At 45.5% G+C, this 21250-nt stretch overlaps 1 protein-coding gene across 1 annotated transcript in view; it reads left to right on the top strand.

Annotated features, from left to right (window-relative positions):
- GLI2 (GLI family zinc finger 2) overlaps positions 1 to 21250 on the top strand; it is a 188539-nt gene that overhangs the window by 102746 nt on the left and 64543 nt on the right. Inside the window, exon 3 of the mRNA XM_053982750.1 lies at positions 18659 to 18764. Coding sequence (XP_053838725.1) covers positions 18659 to 18764 — 106 coding nt within the window. The remainder of the gene's footprint in view (positions 1 to 18658; positions 18765 to 21250) is intronic.

Raw genomic sequence — 21250 nt, forward strand, 5'->3', positions numbered from 1 at the left:
GGACCCAAGATGGGAAATTGCCTAGGGGAGGACTCTAGAGTATGATGTTAGGCATCTTCTGGCCTTGTCCCATCTTATTGCTGGAGACGGGACACCATGAGCTTTGTCTGACCTGGTGGAGCTGCTTAGAGGTCCTTGGGCACTGCAGGGTATTGCAGCTTCTGGTCAGGAGGTTGGGAGGAGGAGGAGGAGGAGACTGAATGTACCGTCCAATTCTAAGTACTAAAATCTGCTTATTCTGCTGTTTTGAAAAGCCAAACAAAACTTGTAAGACAGTGGTGTTTCATTCCAGTTTTGTGTGTACACTTTTGACGTGTCCAGCTGCTTGGCCAAGGCATGTGGTTTTGGGTGCAGCTCTGGCACACAGAGAGCTCTGCAGGGGAGTGAAGGCTGTGGGAGGATAGGGGTGTGAGGGATGTCTAACACTGCTCTTAGTGCCAGGCTGTGCTAGGAGGTACTGTAGCCTCTCCCTGTGTCATTAAGGCATATCTTTGCCACAGACAGTTATTGGAAAAGGCTTTTTGCAAGGCTGAACTGTAAGCAATAAAACTTGCATTCTGATACAGGCATAGTGCACTTAGGTAATAAAAATAGCCTTGGTGTCAAAAGGTTTCAGTAAATGTGGCTAAAGATATTAGCAGTCACTGCATTCGCCTTTCATTTCTCTATAGACCCGGGATGAGGTGAGGTGATAAAAATGCTCGTTTTGTTTCCACTGGGAGCCAGAGTCACAGAAGTTTACTTAGGATGGGGAGGGATCAGTCCTGATGTTTCTCAAGGCAGATCATCTCTCTGCTCTTCTGCCTCCTTGACAGCTCAAATATGCTTCCAGCTATGATGGTTTAATGTAGAGTGTCCCAGTTTGGGCAGCAGAATTGTCTTTTCCTCTTGACCCAGGGTGGAAGGCTGGAGCAGAGGAGAGTGCCTGACAAGGGTGGATGGAGACCTGGCCCTGCCTCTCCCACCACCTCTGCATGACTGGGGTGTGTTGTGTCACTGGAAAGTTCAGGCTGTGAAAAGCGGGATAGCTGTGCTATGATGGAGATAAGGATATGCACCATCACTTTCCCAAATTGAGAGCTGTTTTCCAAAGCCTGCATCTGCCATCCAGTCACAGCTGGAGCTCCCATAAGTCACTGAAACTGTTTGCAAACCATGGTATTACAGGACATAAGCAAATGTAGCAACACTTGACTTACAAATAACAAATTAAGGGTCTCTTAGGATCAGACACTGATAAAAAAAGAAACATATCATAGCTGAAAGTGAACAACAATTAATTTTCCTTATTTGGCCAGCTGCTAACAGATTTCTTTCATGTGATCACACAGTCACTTGAATCAGAGGAAAATGTATTAACCAGTTTTCCTCCATTTCCCAATTGTATGTCAACCACATGGCATTTGCCAGGGGAGGTGATAGGAGTGCCTGTGATTTCGATTATACTCTAGAAGTCCCTTCTTGGCTGGGAGCTGTGGTTGCAACAGTTTAATAATATTAATTAGCGCATGTATGTACTATCAAAACAGTGTTTGGCAACTCTTTTGGGCTATGGATGTGGCTTGCCTTGATACTAGATGAGATAAAGTCAAGAGAAGATCAGAGAAGAATGCATTCTGAGAAATGGAGAAAACCCAGAAATCTGGACAATTGCTGTGCCCACAAACACACTTGCTGGCCAGCCAAGTAACTGAAAATCTCATAGGGATGAGTGTGAATAATTAAACATAGCCATAGTGATTTGTGGCCATTGGCATTCTAAATTAGCAGTTTAGAAAGGTGGCTGCAATAGCCTGTCGTCCCTTTCCTTCACATCACAGCTTCCCGTGCTCTATTTCTTATACTTCTTCTTTTACTTTACTAGGTGAACGCGTCAGGATAAGTACCACCTGATTCCTGGAGAAATGGAATAGGGCACTGTGAACTCACCAGTGTGGTTAGGTCTGCCTCCACCAGTCATGGCTTTGACAACCCAAGTGATGCAGACATGAGTTCATCTTGGTGCTTTCTTTCCTTCCTCTTCCTCAGCAGCCCCAGCGATGTTTCAAGATGCTGGTGCCTACCTGACACTGTTGTTCCCTGAGGAGCAAAAGCTCTCTTCTTGCAATGTGGTTTCTTTGGCTCCTCAGTCCCTGACCCAGATCCCTTCTCCTTTTGAGCACACACAGGCTGTTTGTTTGCAAGTGAAGAGTTGTGAAATCAGGGTTGGTGCTGGGAAAATACTCATTTAGGTGTTCAAAGGCATCTGCTGCTGCAGCTTTGCTGCTCAAGATGCTCCCAGGCAGCAGGTACCCTGACAGATGTATTCATACTGATTCCTGTACTTGTGGGGCTGGGTGAAAGAAATATTCCTCAGACTGAGAGCTGGGAAACTGAGCATCCGTGAGAGCGCTGACCACTGCCAGCAAGGTCGCATGGGTGACATGACATGTGAGGACATGAGTGCAGAGATTAAGGCACTACAGCTTCCTCAGCTGTCAGTGCAGCCTCATTCACATGCATTAGAAATTCACTTATAATTTTCAAGAGGATAAGTGGAAAAGTTCCTCTAAAATGACTCTCAACAAGAGTGTCGCCAGCTCACAGGAGCGCTCATGTAGGCCATACTTGAATTATCAAACTCAACAGCTAGAGGCAAATGTCAGCTTATCATAACTGCTCTGTAAACAGAAATCATCACGTAAGCCTTTGTCTCAGCCATCACATGCAGGTGACAGCCCAGGAAGCCTATTAGCAAATGCCAACACACCCACCACACCGGGCGAGTTACGTGCCTGGGTTAAACACCGCGAGGGGAGCACGGAGCCTCAGCAGGGGAACAGCAATGAGTCACCTCAAGTCAGAGAAGTGCTAAGTGATTTTCTCATGGGAAAAACTGAGAGCTAGCATCACTGGGATTGAAAATTACTTTTTTTTTTTTTCCCTTTAAAGTTTCTTATTGAAAATATCGTGCAGGATAAAAGAGGGGCACAGAAAGAGGGTACACATACCCGTACCACTCTGGATGGGTGTATTACAGGCTGAAGTGGGAAGATAAATTATAGAAGTAACCTGAGCCAAATTAATACCAGAGCTGGGAGTAAAACTGCAAGAATTACAGTACATACTTCAAAGTAAAGTGCTTGTACTAAAAGCCTGATAGCAGAACCTGTTTCAAAGTTAGAAGTGTGTTGTCAGTAAAACACAGTGTTCACAGATGTTTTGATCTGCCACTACTGCATTTCTGAAGAACTTAATATAACCATTTCTGTTGTTACCCTAATCTGTGGGCCCAGTTCACAAGTGGTTGTGTAGATCCCATCCTGAAACGGCACAAGGGGCTCCAGGCAGTGGGTCAAAGCAAATCCAAGAGGCTTCTCCTGTCAAGATGTCTGGCTGTTTTTTCTGAAGGCACTGAAAACGAGAGGAAAGTTCAGTATGATGCTATATCCATTGTGCAGTGGCTTTTCAACTCAAAGCCAGTGCTAGTGTAGCTTTCAGCAGATGATGAATGAATAAATTAAACCCTAAGGATATCTGAAGCTGCTTGCCATAGGAAGTTCCCCATCTTGCAGATCTCTCCAGGTATCTTGAAGTTATCAGCACACATCAGCCAGGCTCTGAATTGAAAATGGGGAAACAACTCTGTTTTCTGCCCACTGATAGAGAGACATGCTACAGAATCACCTAGCTTGGAAGTGTAATGAGGTCTTTTATGCATGGGGAATTTGCTATTAGTGATAAATAGAGTAAAAAAATATAAGAAAAGGGCAATATGTTAACCACAAATTAATAAACCCATCCAAACTTATGCAAAATATGAGGTTCCAGAGACCTGGGTCATATTTTCAAGTGTTTCCTTTTTGTGCATCCTTTAAGATTAGATATTTTTTAATAAGAGAGACTCTCCAAAATTAATTGTGGGCTGAGGGGGTTGTGGTGATCATTAGGCTTTTTCAGTGCAATGTATTTTGGTTAACTCTAGCTTAGCTTAAGACTCTGTTTTAGTCCCCCACATTGTTACTTCTAACCCAACAGAAAGGGGTTTGCACAGGTTGCCTTAAATAATAAACTGCACATAAATGAAGCTGCACAGTTTTGTGGTTTGATCTGGCCAAAGTTATCTGCTTCACTTCTCAAAGTTATGGGATAGATTGACTGGCTGAATTAATATGAGGAGTGATACAGGATATTTGAACTCTTGTCAGTTATTTCATTCTGCTTTTTCCCAGCAGTAAAATGGATTTGTTCTGAAACCTGGAAAAGAAAGAAATAAACTTGGCAGATGTAGCCAGTTTATGATTTATTCTGAGTTTGCAGCCTGATCCAAAAGCCACTGAAGTCTACAGAAATCTTTTGGGGGATTTCAAAAGGAATCTCATCAGACTCTTGATTAATATGCTGGGGAATTGGGGGGCACATGTTTGGGGCCAAGGGAGTCTTGCAGATCTAATCCCTTTTTTTCCGGGGTTTGCATTCTCTTGGTGTACATCCTTTCATGCAAGTCTCTCAGTGTTCCCTGAACCATATGTATTTGGATTAAAAGGTAATATGAGAAGTGCTAAGAAAAGCTGGAGTCAATTCCCATTTTATTGCAGGAAGGCCTCGAAATGATGTGAGGAGGGACAGTGTGTCTGACATCTGGGGCTGTGGGAACGTTACTTAGCGGCTGCAGTGGACATGGGGGTTTCTTGCCAGTCCTGTTTCCCTTGTGTCCAAACTCCCGTGCTCATGTGCCAGCTGAGAAAATTCGTGGGTGGAAAGGAAACGGGGGAGGAAGGAGGAGAGGTTTGGATCGTGTGATCTCCTAGCACGAGCCCCACTGCGAGGGACGCTCAGCAGGCAGACAGCTCATCTCGGGCTGGGGGTGGAACAGGGCAAGCCCCAAAGTCCTGTGCTCTGGTGCACTTTGGATCTCAGTTTCATGAGGCAGTGTAAGCATGTGTGACCTTAATCAAGCTGATTAACCTTGCTGAAGCATCTGGAAATGGAGACAAGAAGTAATTGCAGCAGAATTTAGCATGCAGCGTCTTTTAACTTTGCAGTTATCTGCAGTCTTTTCTAGATGGGAAAATTTCCAGATTTTTGTAGGATGGGAAAGGCCACTATGTATGGAAACTAAACAGGCTTTGCATCTTGATTTATTCCCAATCTTATTATTGTGTGACAGGATCAGTTATCTCTAAAGGGGTGGTATTAATTAATGTTTACAAAATACTTGCAGTACTTGGGGGAAAAGTGCATCATAGAGCTGTGTTTTTACTTCAGCTATTTATTAGATGGCACCTTAGGTGTGAAACCCCCTCCTTGTAACCGTGACCAGGTTTGAGTGTACATTGTGAGCTTTCAAACTGCTTTTGGAAGAGCTTGTCTTTTAAAACCTTATTATATTTTCCTTTTTTTTTTTTCCTCCCCTAAAGTGGGAGGGAATCACAGATGATCTTTCACATGATTCTTCCAACACCCAGTCATTCATCAGCAGAGACTTAAAGATAATAAACTTTTTGTTTCAGGCAATTACTTAATCTCGACAAACTCCTGTGTTAAGCAGGGCTATTAACTGAGCAGGCCATAAATCAGCGTGTTGCCAGGTGGGTGAGTCTCCTGAACTGCAATCACTCTTAAGGACCTTCCAGAGACCCCTTACAGTCTTAAGCACCCTCATTACACAAGCAGCATGCTAACAACCAGCACTTTGCATGAGCTGCCCAGAGAATCTGCTGCCAACTGCACTGGGACCATTTTTAATACCGGTTGGAAAATTTTCATATGAAGGCAGGATGATACATGGGAGTTATTAGCCTGCACCAAAACCACAGCTGGGTAAAACAGATAACTTCCTCACCCCTCTCCTCATCAGACCTTCTGCTTAGTTAAGAGCAGCAGGCTGCCTTATGCCTGGTTAAAAGCCAGCTCGTGCAGTATCCTCTCAGTCTTTATCAGCTAGGACTGCTTTGGGGACTGGTGTCCTGAAGCATGAAAGCTCCCAAAACTCTTCTTTGAAGGCTGCCTAGATGCTTATCACCTAGATATAAGTGCAAGAAAGAAAAATACCCAGCCCTGCAATTTTATCACAACTAGTAGAGAGCAGACATCTTTTCTTCCATTTCCAGCAAGAAGTTTGGTCAAAATACACAGCAGACACTGCAAGGGTTTTTTCCAGGCTCGATCTGTTCAATTTTGCAAATTATATAAACAGACCTTTCATACGAAGGGGAAATTTTTCAAGCCATTGCCTATAGGAACAGTTTGATTTCAGTTTGTTTTAATGCCTGGAGGAGCATATGCATAAAGAAAGCAAACTGACTCCTGTGGTTTGGATTAGAGAGGCTCGAAATGCCAGCGCTGAATTTGAAGCACAGCCTTGTCCTGAAAGATTGAGCAAGTCTTTGTGGCATGAGGCACTACAGGTGTCCTCACCACGGCAGCAGGCAGCCCTGCAGTGGCAGAGACCATTCAGGTAGGTCTGTGCTCAGGGCGGGCTGGCATGCCCTTTCTTGTTGGCATTGGCACCTAAGCTTTCACAGGATTTAGGCATCTGCTTGGGAGTTTTTCTACTGCAAGTAAGCTTTCCAGCTTCTGCAAGTTGTGTTGGCTGGTTGAGCAGACAGCTCATAGCATGCTACCTGATGGATTTGGGGAATTGTATTTAGTTAGCAATGGCCAGTCAGCCCAGCTACTCCATACATGTTGAAGCAGCTGTGCCTAGCAGGACCTGAAAGCTGGACTGTGAGCATCAGCCACTGAGGAGGGGTATGTTATCTTTCACTGAGATGTACTCCTCAGTCCAGTCAGCCCTGCAGTCACAGAAAACATCCTGGCCACCATAACAGGCTGTGCTGTGTTGTGGGGACAAGTGGCCAAGGAAGGTCAGGGCTAATGCTTTCAGTGGCAGCCTGGGCTGGAAGTGGCTGCTGAACAGCAGCCTAAGGGCTTTTGCTTTTTCTTCACCATTGATCTCATGGAAAACTGGTTCAGGGAGCTGATCCAGCCAAAACCCTGTGCAATAAAATTTTAGGTGATTAGTTTTCAACTGGATGAACTCCGTGAGCTGGCTCAATGTGCGATTGAGTGAGTGCCAGTGGCACCTCAGGGGAGGGGTGTGAATGCATGAAAGGGGGTGTGAAGGCTAAAAGACATCTCCATCTGTAGATCCGCTCCTAGAAATGTGGCTTGGGATGAAACTCCTCAATAAGGGTTTATTTGCATGAGTGGAAGGTCCACAGTCAGAGCTCTGCTAGATTTGCTGCCCAGATGAGTGTTGTTCAGAAGGCACTGTGTGATAGCTGATGTGCTCTCCCTCCATCTTCATTTACTGCCTTGCCCTTTGGTACTCCACCAGTCTTGCGGTTTCTACTCTGAAGTTGCTCAAGTTTCCTGTCCCTCCACATCTCACCAAGAGAGATCCTGGGCTTGGTCAGGTCAGATGCAGCTGAGGGCAGCAGTGTTGTCTGGTGCTCTGCCTCCTGGTCATAAATGCCAGTTAGTGCTTTCTCCTATAAAGCCTCAATCTAATGGCAACATACAATTTAGCCTTGTATTATAGATGACCTGAAACATTTGCACTTCAGGGAGCCAAGGAAAAATCCTTTGGAAGTTTGGAAGGAAAACAGCTCAGGTGTAAAATCAAGCTTCAGGAACACCTGAGCCATATTGAACTACATGCTCAGGTAACTATGGACTCAGGCTCTGGTTCTCTGCTGCCCAGAGTCACTACCACAGGAGGCAGGACTGCTGTCAGGACCACATTTGCACAGGCATCAAATGCATTTCTCTCTCCTTTGGATACCCAGAAAAAGAAACCTGTTGAGGACTTTGGGGACTCTCACAGCCAGGTGTTGGAGACCATGAAAGAAAGGCAGAGGGTACTGGGGAATACTCTGGGTAGTCAGCTGAGGTTCACACACTCCTGTTTCACCAGCTGGCTTGAAGTGAGGTGGGTTCCACTGTGAAATGAGCTTTACTGTGAAACAGGCAAGGTTTGTCATCTGTTGGCCTGGCCTCAGAGAAGTCAGGGGCAAATCCTCTTTGCCCACTTTTTTTTGGAAGTTGCTAGATCAGCTGGAGGTGCAGGCAGTTGCTGAATCCTACTGGCTTCCCAGGGAGCAGGATGATAACATTGTGGAAAATGTCTCTCCTTATAAGTCTTCATAGAAGTTTTTGAGAAACTGATTTTTCTCCTTCTGCCTGTCCAGGCAGGCACAAGCTGAACCACCATCTGGTCTGCCCCACCTCCCCGCCCGCCCCTCGCGTGCCGGAATTTCTTCCTTCCTGGTTGGGATGTTTCTTCCTTTTTTTTCTTTTTCTTCTTTCCATTCTCTGGCAGCAGCTGTTGGGAGAACAAGCCCCAAGATCCATCTGGTCCTTCGAGCTTATCAGGCTGTGTCTTTTCTCAACAAAGCAGCAGTGGCTGCGCTTTCATACAAGAGTTACATCATATAACAGCAACTTGCCTGAGAAGCAAACTGCCTTTTATTTGCTTGTGCTGCCTTTCTCCCTTTAGAATTGCAGCCACAGCCGAACCACAATGTAGCCTCAGATCTGAGCCAGTCTAGAGGGTTGCTTTCCTCTTTCTCTGTTTCTGTTCTTTTTTTTTTCCCTTTTATTTTATTTCCCTCCTCTACTTTCTGGAAGAGTTGGCACAATCCTGTGTTATTAGGACATAAGCTAGCTTGTTCTAGTGGAATTTCCTGTCTGATTTTAATTTCCCCCTCTTTTTTTTTTTTTTTTTTTTTGTTTTTTTTTTTTTTTTTTTTTTGTTTTTTGTTTTTTTTGGTTTTTTTTGTTTCTCTCCTCAAAGTGAGACAGAAAAGCTTTTTAATTGCACTGCCGTAGGTTGGCCTTTTGGGATATTATTATTCTTATTAAGTACTTCCTGTTGGGAGGTGGCACATGAGTAGAAATAACAAGGATCTCGGTGCAGTCAGGGCTTGTGGCCTCTTTGTTTGTTAATAACTGTCAGATTGGCAGCATCCTCAAAACACATCTTGGCCTGACAGCCTGGCAATTAAGTGATTTTCAAGACTCTCGGCATTTGCACCTCACCTGTGGAATTAATAAGCTGCATTAGGCCTTTCCTTTTGGGTTTCTTTTCTGCCATTCATTGGTCATATCACCTTACCCAGCTAATACAAAGCTAGCACTAGAGGGAAAGTCTCACTCTGGAAATGCTCAGCATGAGTGTAGAAACTCCTGATCAGGTATGGTGGGGTAGGCTGGTACATCCCAGGTGGGATTGGCATCCTGCTACTTCTCCAGCAGTGAGTCAAGCGGGTTTCCTTTGCAATGGAAATGTGCAGTGCTGCTGTTTCAGATTTCATAGTGTCACAAAGAATTCAGTGCTTATTTAGCAGAGAAAGGCAATTTTGATTTCTTTTTAATTTTCCAGGAAGCACAAATGCTCAGCAGTCCCTTTCAAATCTATTTCAGCAGATATTGTTGAAATAAAGTCAAGGCATTTTAAGTTCATCACTTCCATGTTCTTGTAGTCTAAAATATAATAGATCTTAAACCATCTTAATCTTTTTTGTGCTGCTTCTTACAGAAGGTGCAGCAACCTGTAAAACATTAACTGATGAAAAAGTGCTCTGCCTTAAAGCTTCTCCTAGCTCCAGCTATTTGGGATTGAAGAAGGTGGCTCGTGGCAGCAAGGCTGATCAAGGGACTTTTCTAATTACTGCTCTTCAAAAACCATCAGAGATTTGGTGTTTGGGCACCCCACTGTGGGACTTCCCTTGTGCTTGTGGGGTTCCTCCTGGCTGCAGGAGAACTCTGCTTTCATCTTATTTACTCTTCCCAGAGGTATAAAAAAAATAATGGTTTTCCCCCTAAGGCTGCCACTTATCAGTAACCTGAAGACCCCAGGAATTCTAGAATAATAGTTAATGCATTGCTTTCATGCACAAATGCTAATCTGAATGTTTGAAAATACTTCTATAGACCTGAATATACTCATGGCCCCACACAATTTAAAATTTTTCGAAAGTTTTGGTTACAGTCTGTTTTGCACAACCAAATCCAGGACTTCCCCTGTCAGCAGGCTTCAGAAAATTCCTGTTTTCTCACCAAGAAGTGAAATGCCCTGTATTTGGTCACACAAGAAGGGTGCTGCAAAGTCAGCTGCTGTATGGCAGCATGTTGAAGAGATTCCTGGGGTCCTCATGTCCCTTCCAGCAGCAGGTGTCCCTGCTCCTATGGAGGAAAGCCCCTCATGATGAGTTTCAGAGATGTAGATAGCAATGAAGGAATTTCAGAGTTTGATTTTTTAAGGACAATTCTGTGTTCTTATAGAAAATGTCAATGAACTCTTCAATTTTTAATATACATTTTCCATGTAGAGAAAAAGGCCATTTTTAGCCTCACTGTAATTGTTCCGTCTCTTTTGCCCAGGAAAAGATGGACAGTTTTAATGCCCTTATCAAAGGTCAGGCAGTGCATGGGAGAGAGCTGAGTGGAGCTGCCAGGAACTTCAGGATGGGTTAGACATTGAGCTGAACAAGAATATCCTACTTCTGTTAGGGCCCGAGTTCATTTAAGTGCGCTGTCTTCTTCTTGGGGTGGAGAGGAAATTTATGGGCAAATTCCTTCAGTGTTGCCTCGAGTTGGCCACGGGACTGCGGGGGGAGCTCGCTGATCTAATCTTGCCCCATCGCAGCTGCAAGAGCCAGCTCGCTCGGCAGCCGCCTGCCTGCCTGGCTGTCGGACACCGCCCGCGGCTCAGCAGGGATTGCAGGACCCCATTGCTCTTCCACCTGAGCTGAAGCAGTAGAATAAACTTTGTAAGAGGGTAAGCTCCTCTGGGCCATCCCCAAGAGGATGGATGGTTATTATGATTGGGATGACGGAGAGGGGCATCCTGCCATTTGCAGTGTCTGAGGGAGATGTTGGCTATCTTTCATGGATTCCATAATGGCATTTTTTATGCAGGTAACCCCAGGAATGGGCTTTATTCTGTATCAAGTAAGTCCACACATGCACGCGAAGTCTGTGTCCCTGCAGGGAGCTGAGCAGGGAACCCAGTGGCTCCCAGGTCTGTCTGTGGTAGTGAGGTTCATGCAGTCAGACAGGACTTATCCTCTGCTCCTCACTGCACCCCAACTCCTCTGAGTGTGAAGTACTTCTCCGAGTGTGAAGACTCTGTCCTGCAGGTGCTTTGAGATGTCAGTAAAATAATGCTTTTCAAGGCATTTTGAGATTTTACAGCTAAAGGGCAACATGGTTTTTATTATTTCTTGTTTACTTTTCACATATCTGCATCCCAGCAAGGCCCCTTCTCCTTCCAACTCTCCTACAGGGCATTTACCATTACTTGAGCTGTTTGCCCAACAGAAGTTATTTGTGTGATCTTTATTTCTTATCTGGATGGGATGCTGTACCCAACCTGCTGTTAAACTAAGCATGTTGTTTTCTCCAACATCCTGACATGCATTGTCTGAAAAATACGGTTTTGTAAATCAGGCTACACACATCTTTCTCCATTAGTTTTGTTATAAGAAGAGAAAACTTGTTCTGCATCCCTTTGGGTGGCAACAGCTGGCTGGATGTATTTCAAAGTGGTCTGTAGTGCCTGGGGCAGGAAAGAGGTCTCCCCAGGTGAGCTGGTGGGGGCCTGCCTCCTGCTTCCCCTTGCTGTAATGTTCCCAGTGGGCCAAAATGAATATTTTCTATTCTTCTTGTGTAGTTCCTCTTTTATTTTTGTCAAAGCCATTGAGCAGGTAATAAAACAACAGAATAATTAACCAGTAATAATTGAAGTATACTGTATGAAAACCAAACTAAATGCTAACAAGCCAAACAAAAGGAAAGTAGGCATGGTGCAGCCCTGTTTATAGGGCTGTCTGCTGGAATCATTATAGACGTTGATATAATAACACTGAGCACTTAATTACCACATCATTTTTAAAGAGCTGTATAAACATTAACCAAACCTCTGAGGTAGGGAGGTATTATTATCTCTATTTTAAAGAAGGGAAATTCTGACAAAGCAAGGTTAGTCAGTAATTTAGTGTTGTGAAGACAGGCAGCTGATGGGGCAGGAGTAGGGGCTGCAGCTCCTTCCACGATTTGGAGACAGAAAAACAGAGCTGCTGAAGCACCTGTTTTTTGTGAAATGCATGGTGCTGCCATTCAGGGAAGGGACACACTTGCCCAGACACCTCTCTGTGCTTAGAAAATTCTCAGATTGGTGTAATTAGCCATTGCATAAGTATCCCTTTTTGAGGTAGGCACATGGTGTATTTTGCAAAGTAGCTAAACAGCATTAAAATCCATCTCTCAAAGGGGGACTAAGAGGCAGCCACTGTAGCCTTATGTGTCTGTCCCTGCTCCTTCCCATATTGATCTGAGCGGTGGTTCTGGGAATGGCTGTCCCTGCAAAGCCCTTAATATTCTGCATGGTGGTATATGACTTCATCCGAGGAGAATCCCACGGACGCATCAGCGTGATCTGCTCTGTCATGTTTCTGTGACCCAATTTTCCCTGTTCTTTGTCTCAGACCTTCCCTGACCCCAGGCCTATTATCCCTTCCAATAATTCACCCAGACCATTATTAATGGTGCATTAACTTTGGCTGCGCTTTCAGTGAAGATGTTTTTCTTGTGCTCATTCATTCGCTCAGCTCACTTAAACAGCTAGATCATTATTCTGGGGACGTCACACAAACACAAAAACATCTCCCTTGCCGACACCTACAGTCCTGCAGCGCTTTGCCAGAGGGGCGGCCATCCAAATACAACAGTGAAACGCCCAGGAGGGACTATCAAAGGCAGTCAAGTAGCCACACACAGATTCAGTTGCTCGAGGCCGGGTTTGCCTCCCCTGCTTGCACACTGACTGTCCAGGGATGCTCAGAACTCACCAACTCTAGGAGAGCTCTGATGTGAGGAAAATGACCGCAGGAAAGCTAGGGAACAAAGCACGAGCCTGTCTTTGCTGTTTCACAGCCACTGTGCTTGTTGGATGCTGAGATACATCTCTTTAAATATATACCGTGGATGAGTAAAATTGGGATGCTAAAATGTGTAACATGAAAAACAAATGCTGCCTAAGATTTCTTTCTTACTTGATGCTTTGGGCTTCCCTGGGAGATTACTGAGTGAAGAACACTTAATGTTTGTTGTACCTTAACCTTATTCTTGAGAAAGAGAGTAAGATTTGGACATCTGGGAGCAAATGTGGGCAGCAAGAAGGGCCTTTGCAGATATCCATTGTTTTACTATTATCTTTTTCATAGAAGCTGGACCTGGGAAAAAAAAAAAAGCAAAAGTTGTTGTAAGCTGCTGTGTCACACACACCTGGTGGCGTCCCACCTTCCCCGGTAAGAGGGACTTGGCCTCTGACAGCACAGCTCAGTTCACCTGTTGAAGTACTGGTGAAATCTCACTAGCATCCTCTGGGATATCCCTTTCCCATTTTTTCTGTCAGTTGCTTGTGCACAGCTGCTAATGACACTGCAGTGACAGGAGAGTGTGAGCTGGTGTCTGGAAAAGTGTTTTGCCTGCTAACACAAAACAATCCAGTACCCCAGGGCTCTGAAGCTTTTTAGAGATAAAGTTGATAAAGTTGCAGTTTCTGCTTGCTGTGATTGAGGTTCATTGGTATCCTGCTCTTGTTTGACTGTGTAGACTTGTGCAAGTTATTTTATATGGCCTGCTTCAGCCCCTCTTGAGTTAAAAAACAGGACTGTTTTTTAAATGCATGTTTTCTTCCCTTGCTAAAGAGAGGTGAAGCTTTGTTAGTCTTTGCAAGGGATCTTGTGATCCCTTTATGAAAGCTGTGTCCCATGCATCATTGATTCCATAGGAAATCAAACCAAAAGGCATCACAAGAAATGAGAATTTGTGTTTCCTCTTTTATAAGGTATCAGTTTTTATAGGTTCTTTTTTGCAAATTTGTTGAGAAAAGCACAACAGGTACTGAATTATCCAATGATATTTTACATTTTCCTCAACAAATGACTTTCACTGTTGATTGCAAAATATTTGTGCACTATTTCTGATGGCAAAGAAGCCTACGTACAGGCTGGACTGCTTGTTCCCCCAGGAGACTGTTGGACACCCATAGGAAAGCTGTATATTTTTTAGCCCATATGGTGGCTTGCACAACTCACATGTGCTTCAGATAAAGCAGAGGGAACCCAGTACATTCTGTGTGGTACCAAGGGTGTGTGTGTGTGGCTTCTCAGGGTCTCTTCCCAGCCAGTCTTGGCTGCAGCCCTGCAGTTGCAAGTGGCAACTTCTTTAAGTCCTTTCCCAAGGGCTTTCTGAATTCTTTTTGTCAAAGCAAATTGCAAATGAAACCCACTTCAGGACCATGGTGTCTGATTTCTTTTCTTCTATTTTTTTTTCCTCTTTTCAACAAACTTGTGTAAGATGAAGCATTTGGAATAGAAAAAGCTTGCTAGACCCTTGCTAATTCTCACTTTTGAGCTCAAAAAAGGTGCTGCTATATGAGTGATGTCAAAACAGCTCCTTTGCTCGCTATGCAAACCCATACAGGCAGTCTTGTTTCTCTTGAAGCACAGACTTATCTGTACAGATAATCAAAAGCCTGCATCATCCTCAAATAAGGGCTGTTTCTGATGCCTCCCTCCCTGATTCCTGGGATTTTCAGCAAACGGACATCCCCTTTAAGCCTGCATTTCTGCCTCCTATCTTTTCTCTTTGAAGCCAGAGTGTTGGCTGGCCTTTGAATAGACAAGGATGAGAACACAGCAGTGGGAGGTCTGTGTCTTGCTCATAAACCTTGGCCAGAAAATCGGCTCTGACAAGTGGGGACAGGTAGCAGCGTCTTCCCTCTTACCGAATGGCACGGCGGAGCAGACACATTCCAGCAGGAGCCCCAGTGGGGTGGAAGGTGGAGCCTCCTGAGCGTGCCTTGTGCTCTGCCGCCCTGCTTCACCAACTTGGTGTAGAACTGTGTCGTTTCTGTGCAAAACACGCTGTTCTCTCATTGTCCCTGCCCCTTGGGTGCTGCTTCTGATGTGTTCTTTGGCTTTCTCTTCCTTCAGCAGGAACCAGAGAAAATGTTTATCTGTGGTTCCAGTGCTTGGGGACTTTTGGAGGTGCCATGTCATGTCTTTGCACCTCAGAGTATTGTATTGCATGGCTTGGTACAACCTTTTCCTGGGGAAAAGCTTTCCCCAGGCCTCCTACTAAAATCTCCCTCCCTCTTGTGTAAAGCAATCATCATTAGCTCTAATTGGGCAGCTTTGGGGTTAAATCTACAAAGATTGCTTGGGTTTGGTAAATCCTCTGCCACTGCAAAGCAGATAATGCTAAACAAAAGATTGCCTTGATTAGATTAAAGTTGGCAAATTCATTGCCCTAATCATCATATTGCCCTTCCCGTGGCTATTCAGGAATACATCACCGTAACTTACTTGAGGTAATTGAATATAATTGTCTTTTTAACTCCTATGTGTAAAACATCCATCTTTGTTAACAGCATGTGTTGCTGTCCTGCTGCCAGCTCACAGTCCTCTTCTGGAGGGGTGGGAACAAGAAGCAGAGCCAGGCTGACGTTTATGAATTGGTAGTTGATTGCCTATAAAACCATTCATTATTTCTGACCAAGCACCTGGAAGAGAATAAAAATGAGCAGCACCAGCCACTGGGGCCCCATAGGCTTGGCTGGTGCTCCCAGGCAGGGAAGCAGAGGGGAAGTCATGAAGGGGAATGTTGCAAAGGGATGTCAAAAAAACCAACCCTTGCCCTTGCCCTTAGTGGCAGCAAAGCTCAGAGCACATGATGGGGTTAGAATTCGGGGTGTGAAACAGATACCAAAGGCAGAGGCGTTGCTGAGCTTCCCATGGGCCAAATAGGTTGAAATGCTAAAAACAAACCAAGAGTGCAGTGGGAAGGAGGAAGTTCATGGAAATTTTTCTCCCATTAATAATCAGAGGTGTGAGGAGGGAGAAATTCTCTTCAGATGTCAATTTTATACCAACAGATAGCTAGGAAAGGAGGCCAGGCAGCAAACAGCCCATGTTTTCTATTTCCCAGCTCTCCTGAGTGACAAGGAGAGACTCTTTTAGCACAGAAATTTCCAGTATTATCTCAGCAATCAGTCATGTAGAAATGCATAGGTACAAAATAAAACACAGCTGGCCTGGCTTTTAAGATATTCAGTTTGACCTGGTTTTAGTAGTTTTATCATTATTATTAAATTAAATTGCCCTAGGGGACAGGCCAAAGAATTAGGGCGACTCCACATCATTAAAACTCAGCTGCGATGGCCAATACAGTTTCAGCCCAGGTCAGCTCTCACTTTCCTGCACTCTGGGGAGTAACTCGACCTGTCCATTAGAGGCAGAGTGACCACACTATTTTGGCAGGTTGCTAATCCTCACCTATAGGGATGCCACCAGCAGCACTTTGGGTTGATCCCAGGACAACAGAAGTTTTCTTACTCCTTTTGGTTTATTTGTACGGTATAAATGTGGGGTGAGCCCTGCAGGAAGCCCAGCCTAGGGGCTCAGGCTGGAAGAGGTGTTTGTGTTGTTTGCCACTGGATGTCTGTGCAAGGACAGTTGATTTTGTTACCATGCTTTGTATGTGATGATGTAAAAGCTCAACTCCCTGTGGTCCCCACAGCAGGCGTAGGTTGTGGCGGCAGCTGTGGCCAGGGAACAGCAGTGAGGAGGGAGGAGGACAGCAGCTGTAGGTGTCTGCCAGCCTAGGTTAGAGTTAGAGCTGGGCATGGTTTGGGGAGACCAGTGGCTTTACTGTGCTGTGTGAGCAGGGGATGGGGTGTGACAGCTAAACTCTGGTGTATTTTTGATCTGGAAAAACACTGTTTGCCTCTTAAAATGAAGACTCCCTACAAGTGTCCTTACGTAACAGATTGTCCCTCCCCAGGACAGTTAAAGAGTGAATCTTCCTCCTGCAAAAGCAAATCCTGAAGGATCCACGTTCATTCTCTCCCTGAGCTGTTTTTGGGAGAGGAGGGGAGGGGGGCAGAAGCGGGGGAGGTGGTTAACAGTTACTCTACTGTGTCCTGACATTAGGCGAGCTGCAAAAATGCTCCCAGTGTATCAGGTAGTGTGAGGTGCCAGCCCTTTGCTGGAGCAGGGAGAGCAAGTCTGCTGCAGAGCCTTAAATACTTTCCACCCCGACTACCTTAGCTTAACGCCTTTCAGCAGAGTTGGCAGGAGGGTTGTTTTTGTGTAGTCTCTCACCTCTCCCAGCAGCCTGGCTGACGCGCCTGTGCCGCGCTGTGCTCAGGGATTGAGCGTTGCAATGGGAGTAGGAGCCGCAGATCCTCTTGCTGATATGCCGCGAAAGACGTATATGAGGATTACACGCAGGCTTTGCGCGACGGACCCAAGCGGAGCGCAGCCCCACCGGACAGAGTCGGCGTAGCTCTGGTGCAGCTGGAGTCACAGATGCAAAAGGCTGAATTTTAAGTCTTTCGTAGAAAAAGAGTTTGGCATTTCTGAAGTTTGCTGAGCGACAGCAAGAGACTTGGCCCAAGCCTTGACACTTTGGTTTTGGATGGTGCTTCCCCAGTCTCCAGAGAGATGGTACCTGTCACAGAGGCAAGTTACAGTGAAATACCGAGCACAAGCTGGATTTTGAATTGCTCACTTAGGAGGTTGGGTTTGTTTTATTTTTGGTCTCCAGGTAGACAGAAAGGCCAAGAATCCAGAGAAAGAATGGTAAAACCTGCAACAATATTAAGTAATCTGTAATGAAGAACTTCTGACTGTTTGTAAAGGCAGAGTAAGACCAGCCTTTTATCTTTAAGCTGGTCGCTGCCACAGATATAGAAAGGGGCATCTTTACAGATGCGCGGAGCCCTGGCAGGGGTGATTGTACGGGATCGCTATTGCGGTTGTGCGGTATCGCTATTGAGGGTCTGCTAATTCTATTTCTTTAGCTTCTGTAATTTTAGCAGGAAAGGCCCAGGCGGCCAGGCAGCATTGATGGGGGTGGTGAGAAGAAAAAACCTGATGAATTTTCCATCAGCTCAACTCACTCAAATATTCTCACCGTTAACTTTTGGGGTCAATAATAAATATTAAAACCTGTAGATTTAATAAGTCAATGTAGGTGTTCGCTGCCTTTTGAGACCACTTTATCTTTCCATCAAAGATGAAACAAGCTTCTCAAATGAATAAAAAATAGGGCCTCAAGTGATTACAAGTGAGAGCAATTTGAGCTCCTCTCTCAGAACCTGGCAGTAGGCACTTCTGAGCGTCTTCTGACTGCCTAGACACTCTGCTTTAGCACTGCTCTTGCTGTTATATTTTTAGGTAAATATTTCCAACTTATGTGTACAGACCTTCAGGAACAGTGTTTGCTGCCACTCCAGGCTTGAGGGACGATGCGGGTCTGGATCCCACCAGGCTCTGTTGAGTCTGATTTGCGTTGCAAGTCTAGTTTTCCTTGGTGCTTGCTATAATCTCCTCAAGTTCAAAGAGCGCTTAGCTGCTTGTCTTTGTCAAAAACCCTGTTGGAGATCTTTTATGTCGAAGATGTAGGATTTTTCCGCATGACTTTGATTATTTATTCATTCCACTTCTCTGGTGTATGATAGCGCTGATATCATGAAGACCCCTTGTCTTGCACTGCTCTTGCTCTGAAATTCATGGAGATTTAGTGCCTTTGAAATTGTTTTAAAAGGGAAGGAAAAGTTTTTGAAGTCCTTTTTTTTTTTTTCTTCTATTCCCCATAACAGTGCCGCAGCACATTTTTCCAGCCTTCCACGCTCCTTTGCCAATTGACATGCGCCACCAGGAAGGACGATACCATTATGAACCTCACTCTATCCACGCTATCCACGGGTAAGTCTTACACCTCCACTCCTGTACCTTGCTAAAATGTCAGCCACCTGCAATATTCCAAACCCCACTGCTAAAGTCCCTGGGACTCACTGCCCTTCTGGCAAGCTGGCCCTACTGGCCACCCTCCTTATCATTGTCCCTGTCCAGTGACAATACTGACCTGCTTGGTAGGAGGGCTTTACAGCTCTGTTAAGCCGGTAGAAGTGCCCTATAGCAGCAGGATGGGAGTATAGGGCTTCTTTGTCATTATCCAGCTCAGGTCCCGGGAACAGGCTTGACTTGTGTTTTTGCACCCGCCGTGTTTCTCACATCATGCCTTGCCGGGGTCGTTTCTGTCGCCATCTTGGCAAAGACCCAGCACTGCTCCCTCTCTTTGGAGACCTTGTGTACCATTCCTCCCTGCCTGCCAGTTGTGGGGATGGTGGCAAAAGGCTGCCAGGAATGCCGTAATTCAGTTTGATTTCACTGGACAACAGCCCGAATGGGCTGGTAGCATTTTCTAAAAGTACTATTAAGTCAGGTACTCATGGGGGTGTCCATGTCCGCCCTGGAGGGGTAGGACTCTGGGTTTTCGTGGTGACCTTCTCATGAAAGCTTCCTCTCCCTGAGGCAGCTATGGGCAGTCAGCACACAGACTGGTCAGGGGCTACACCGTGAGAGGGGCGTTCGTGGCTAATCTCCTCATCCAGGATATGACAGCTCAGTAATTCATGATGTCTTGAAGGAGATGTTTACAGAGGGATCTGTTTTCACCTCCTGTAAGGTTTGATCAGGGCAAGGAAAATGGAGCCAGCAGGAATGTGAGCAGGGGTTCTAGTGATGGTGAGGCTGGAAGTGTTTCTTCCAATCCCTGACATACACCTTTCCCATGAGAGGTGAGGAGCAGTGTGATGGGCTTGGTGGTCCCACGGCTTATCCCAAAGTCCTTCAACCTGCAGCTGTAGCACAGGGCTCAGACATCAGTTGAGGGACAGGTCCCAGAGCACTCACTCAGTGTAGAGGAAAAACTGAGGGCCAGAATAATTTTGCAAGAACAAGGAAAGAGCAGCTAGGGCTCGTCACTTAAAAAACTCCCATTTGATCCCCTGGAGTCCTGTTGCAGCCTCGCTGTCTGGCCAGGGGCTGTGCTCACCCAGATTTGCAGGGGCTGTTTGTGGAGCTGTGCTGCTTCTGGATAGGTGTGAGCAGGGGAGCAGACCCTGGGAAGCAAGTCATGCAGATAGCAGCAGCCACATCTGTGGAGCCCCACAGCTACCACAGCTTCATTCTGCTTCCAAAATACTGCAAAGAAATAAATGATAGGGCATTCCCCCGGATCCTACCAGAAGACAAGTCATTGTCTTTTAGGCTGACAGTCAATTTGAGTGGATGTTTAAAGGGGCAGAGCAGCTTCTTCCATGCTGTGTGCAAAGGGGAAAGGACAAAGCAGGTTGATAACGTGGGAACTGGGGGGGGGGCGGGGGGGGGGATTAGGGAGGCTGCATGAAATAGTTCTGGTCTTTCATGCAAAAATTGTAGAAAAAAAGACAGAATAATAACTTGCTGGGAGATAGTTAATAAGCCAGAGCTCTGGTTAATAAAGCACGTAGGGAAGAGGGAGACACTCAAAACAGAGGGAAATACTCTAACAGTGGTTAGAAGAGAGGCTGGAGGGTGCTCTGATGTTTGTCACAGGTTATTTGTGTGCCCCACTCAGTGCTCCCCTTCAATCCTCACAAGGAGGTCTGGGGGCACTGCATATATCCTGGGGCTCCACAGCAGTTTCTGTGGTGGGGTCATGAGGCAAGGTCTTCTACAAAATGCAACTGAGAGCTTGCCACTGATGCTACATACCTATGAATCATATGCCCAGTAACCCCAGTATTTTTTTATATTGGCGTTGTCCAGCTGATCGACCTTGGCCAAGTGTACAGCCTTGGCAGATCAGGTTTCAGTTCATCCGCACCAATATTAATAATCTGCTGTGTTAGCAGTTACCACATTTGTCTATCAGTGGACCAAGCATGTCCTGCTTAGTATTTGGGTAGAGTTGTTGGCAGATACCTGTTGCATTTTTTCTTTGGGATTCCTCTCCTTCCCAGCAGCTCCTCTCGCAAAACTAACTTGCAATGTACGGGAGAGAAAACTTGGTTGTGGGTCTTAAAGAGGAAATATACTCCTCTTTGAAGCTACCTGGGCACTGCATTGAAAAGTGCCTTTGTGGCCAGAGAAGCTCCAAAGCTGAGCAGCCAAGTGCTTCTTGGCTGTGACAATTTTTTAGGGTCAAGGGAATGCCACTTCCGTTTGGCTGTTTGTCAAGAAGTACCCTGTGCTATGGCACAACCACATTGGGAAAATTCTCTGCAGCTGTGGTCTCAGTCATTTTTCCTCTTCAAATTTTATCTGCCAACATCTTAAAATCATGTCTTGCTCTTTACTCCTCTTGTTTTTTATTCTACATCTCTTTTGTCTTTCTTCTCTCTCCTTCAGTCTCTGCTCTGGAGGTC

The sequence above is a fragment of the Vidua macroura genome, chromosome 7 (assembly GCF_024509145.1).
Source record: "Vidua macroura isolate BioBank_ID:100142 chromosome 7, ASM2450914v1, whole genome shotgun sequence".
Lineage (NCBI taxonomy): Eukaryota > Metazoa > Chordata > Aves > Passeriformes > Viduidae > Vidua > Vidua macroura.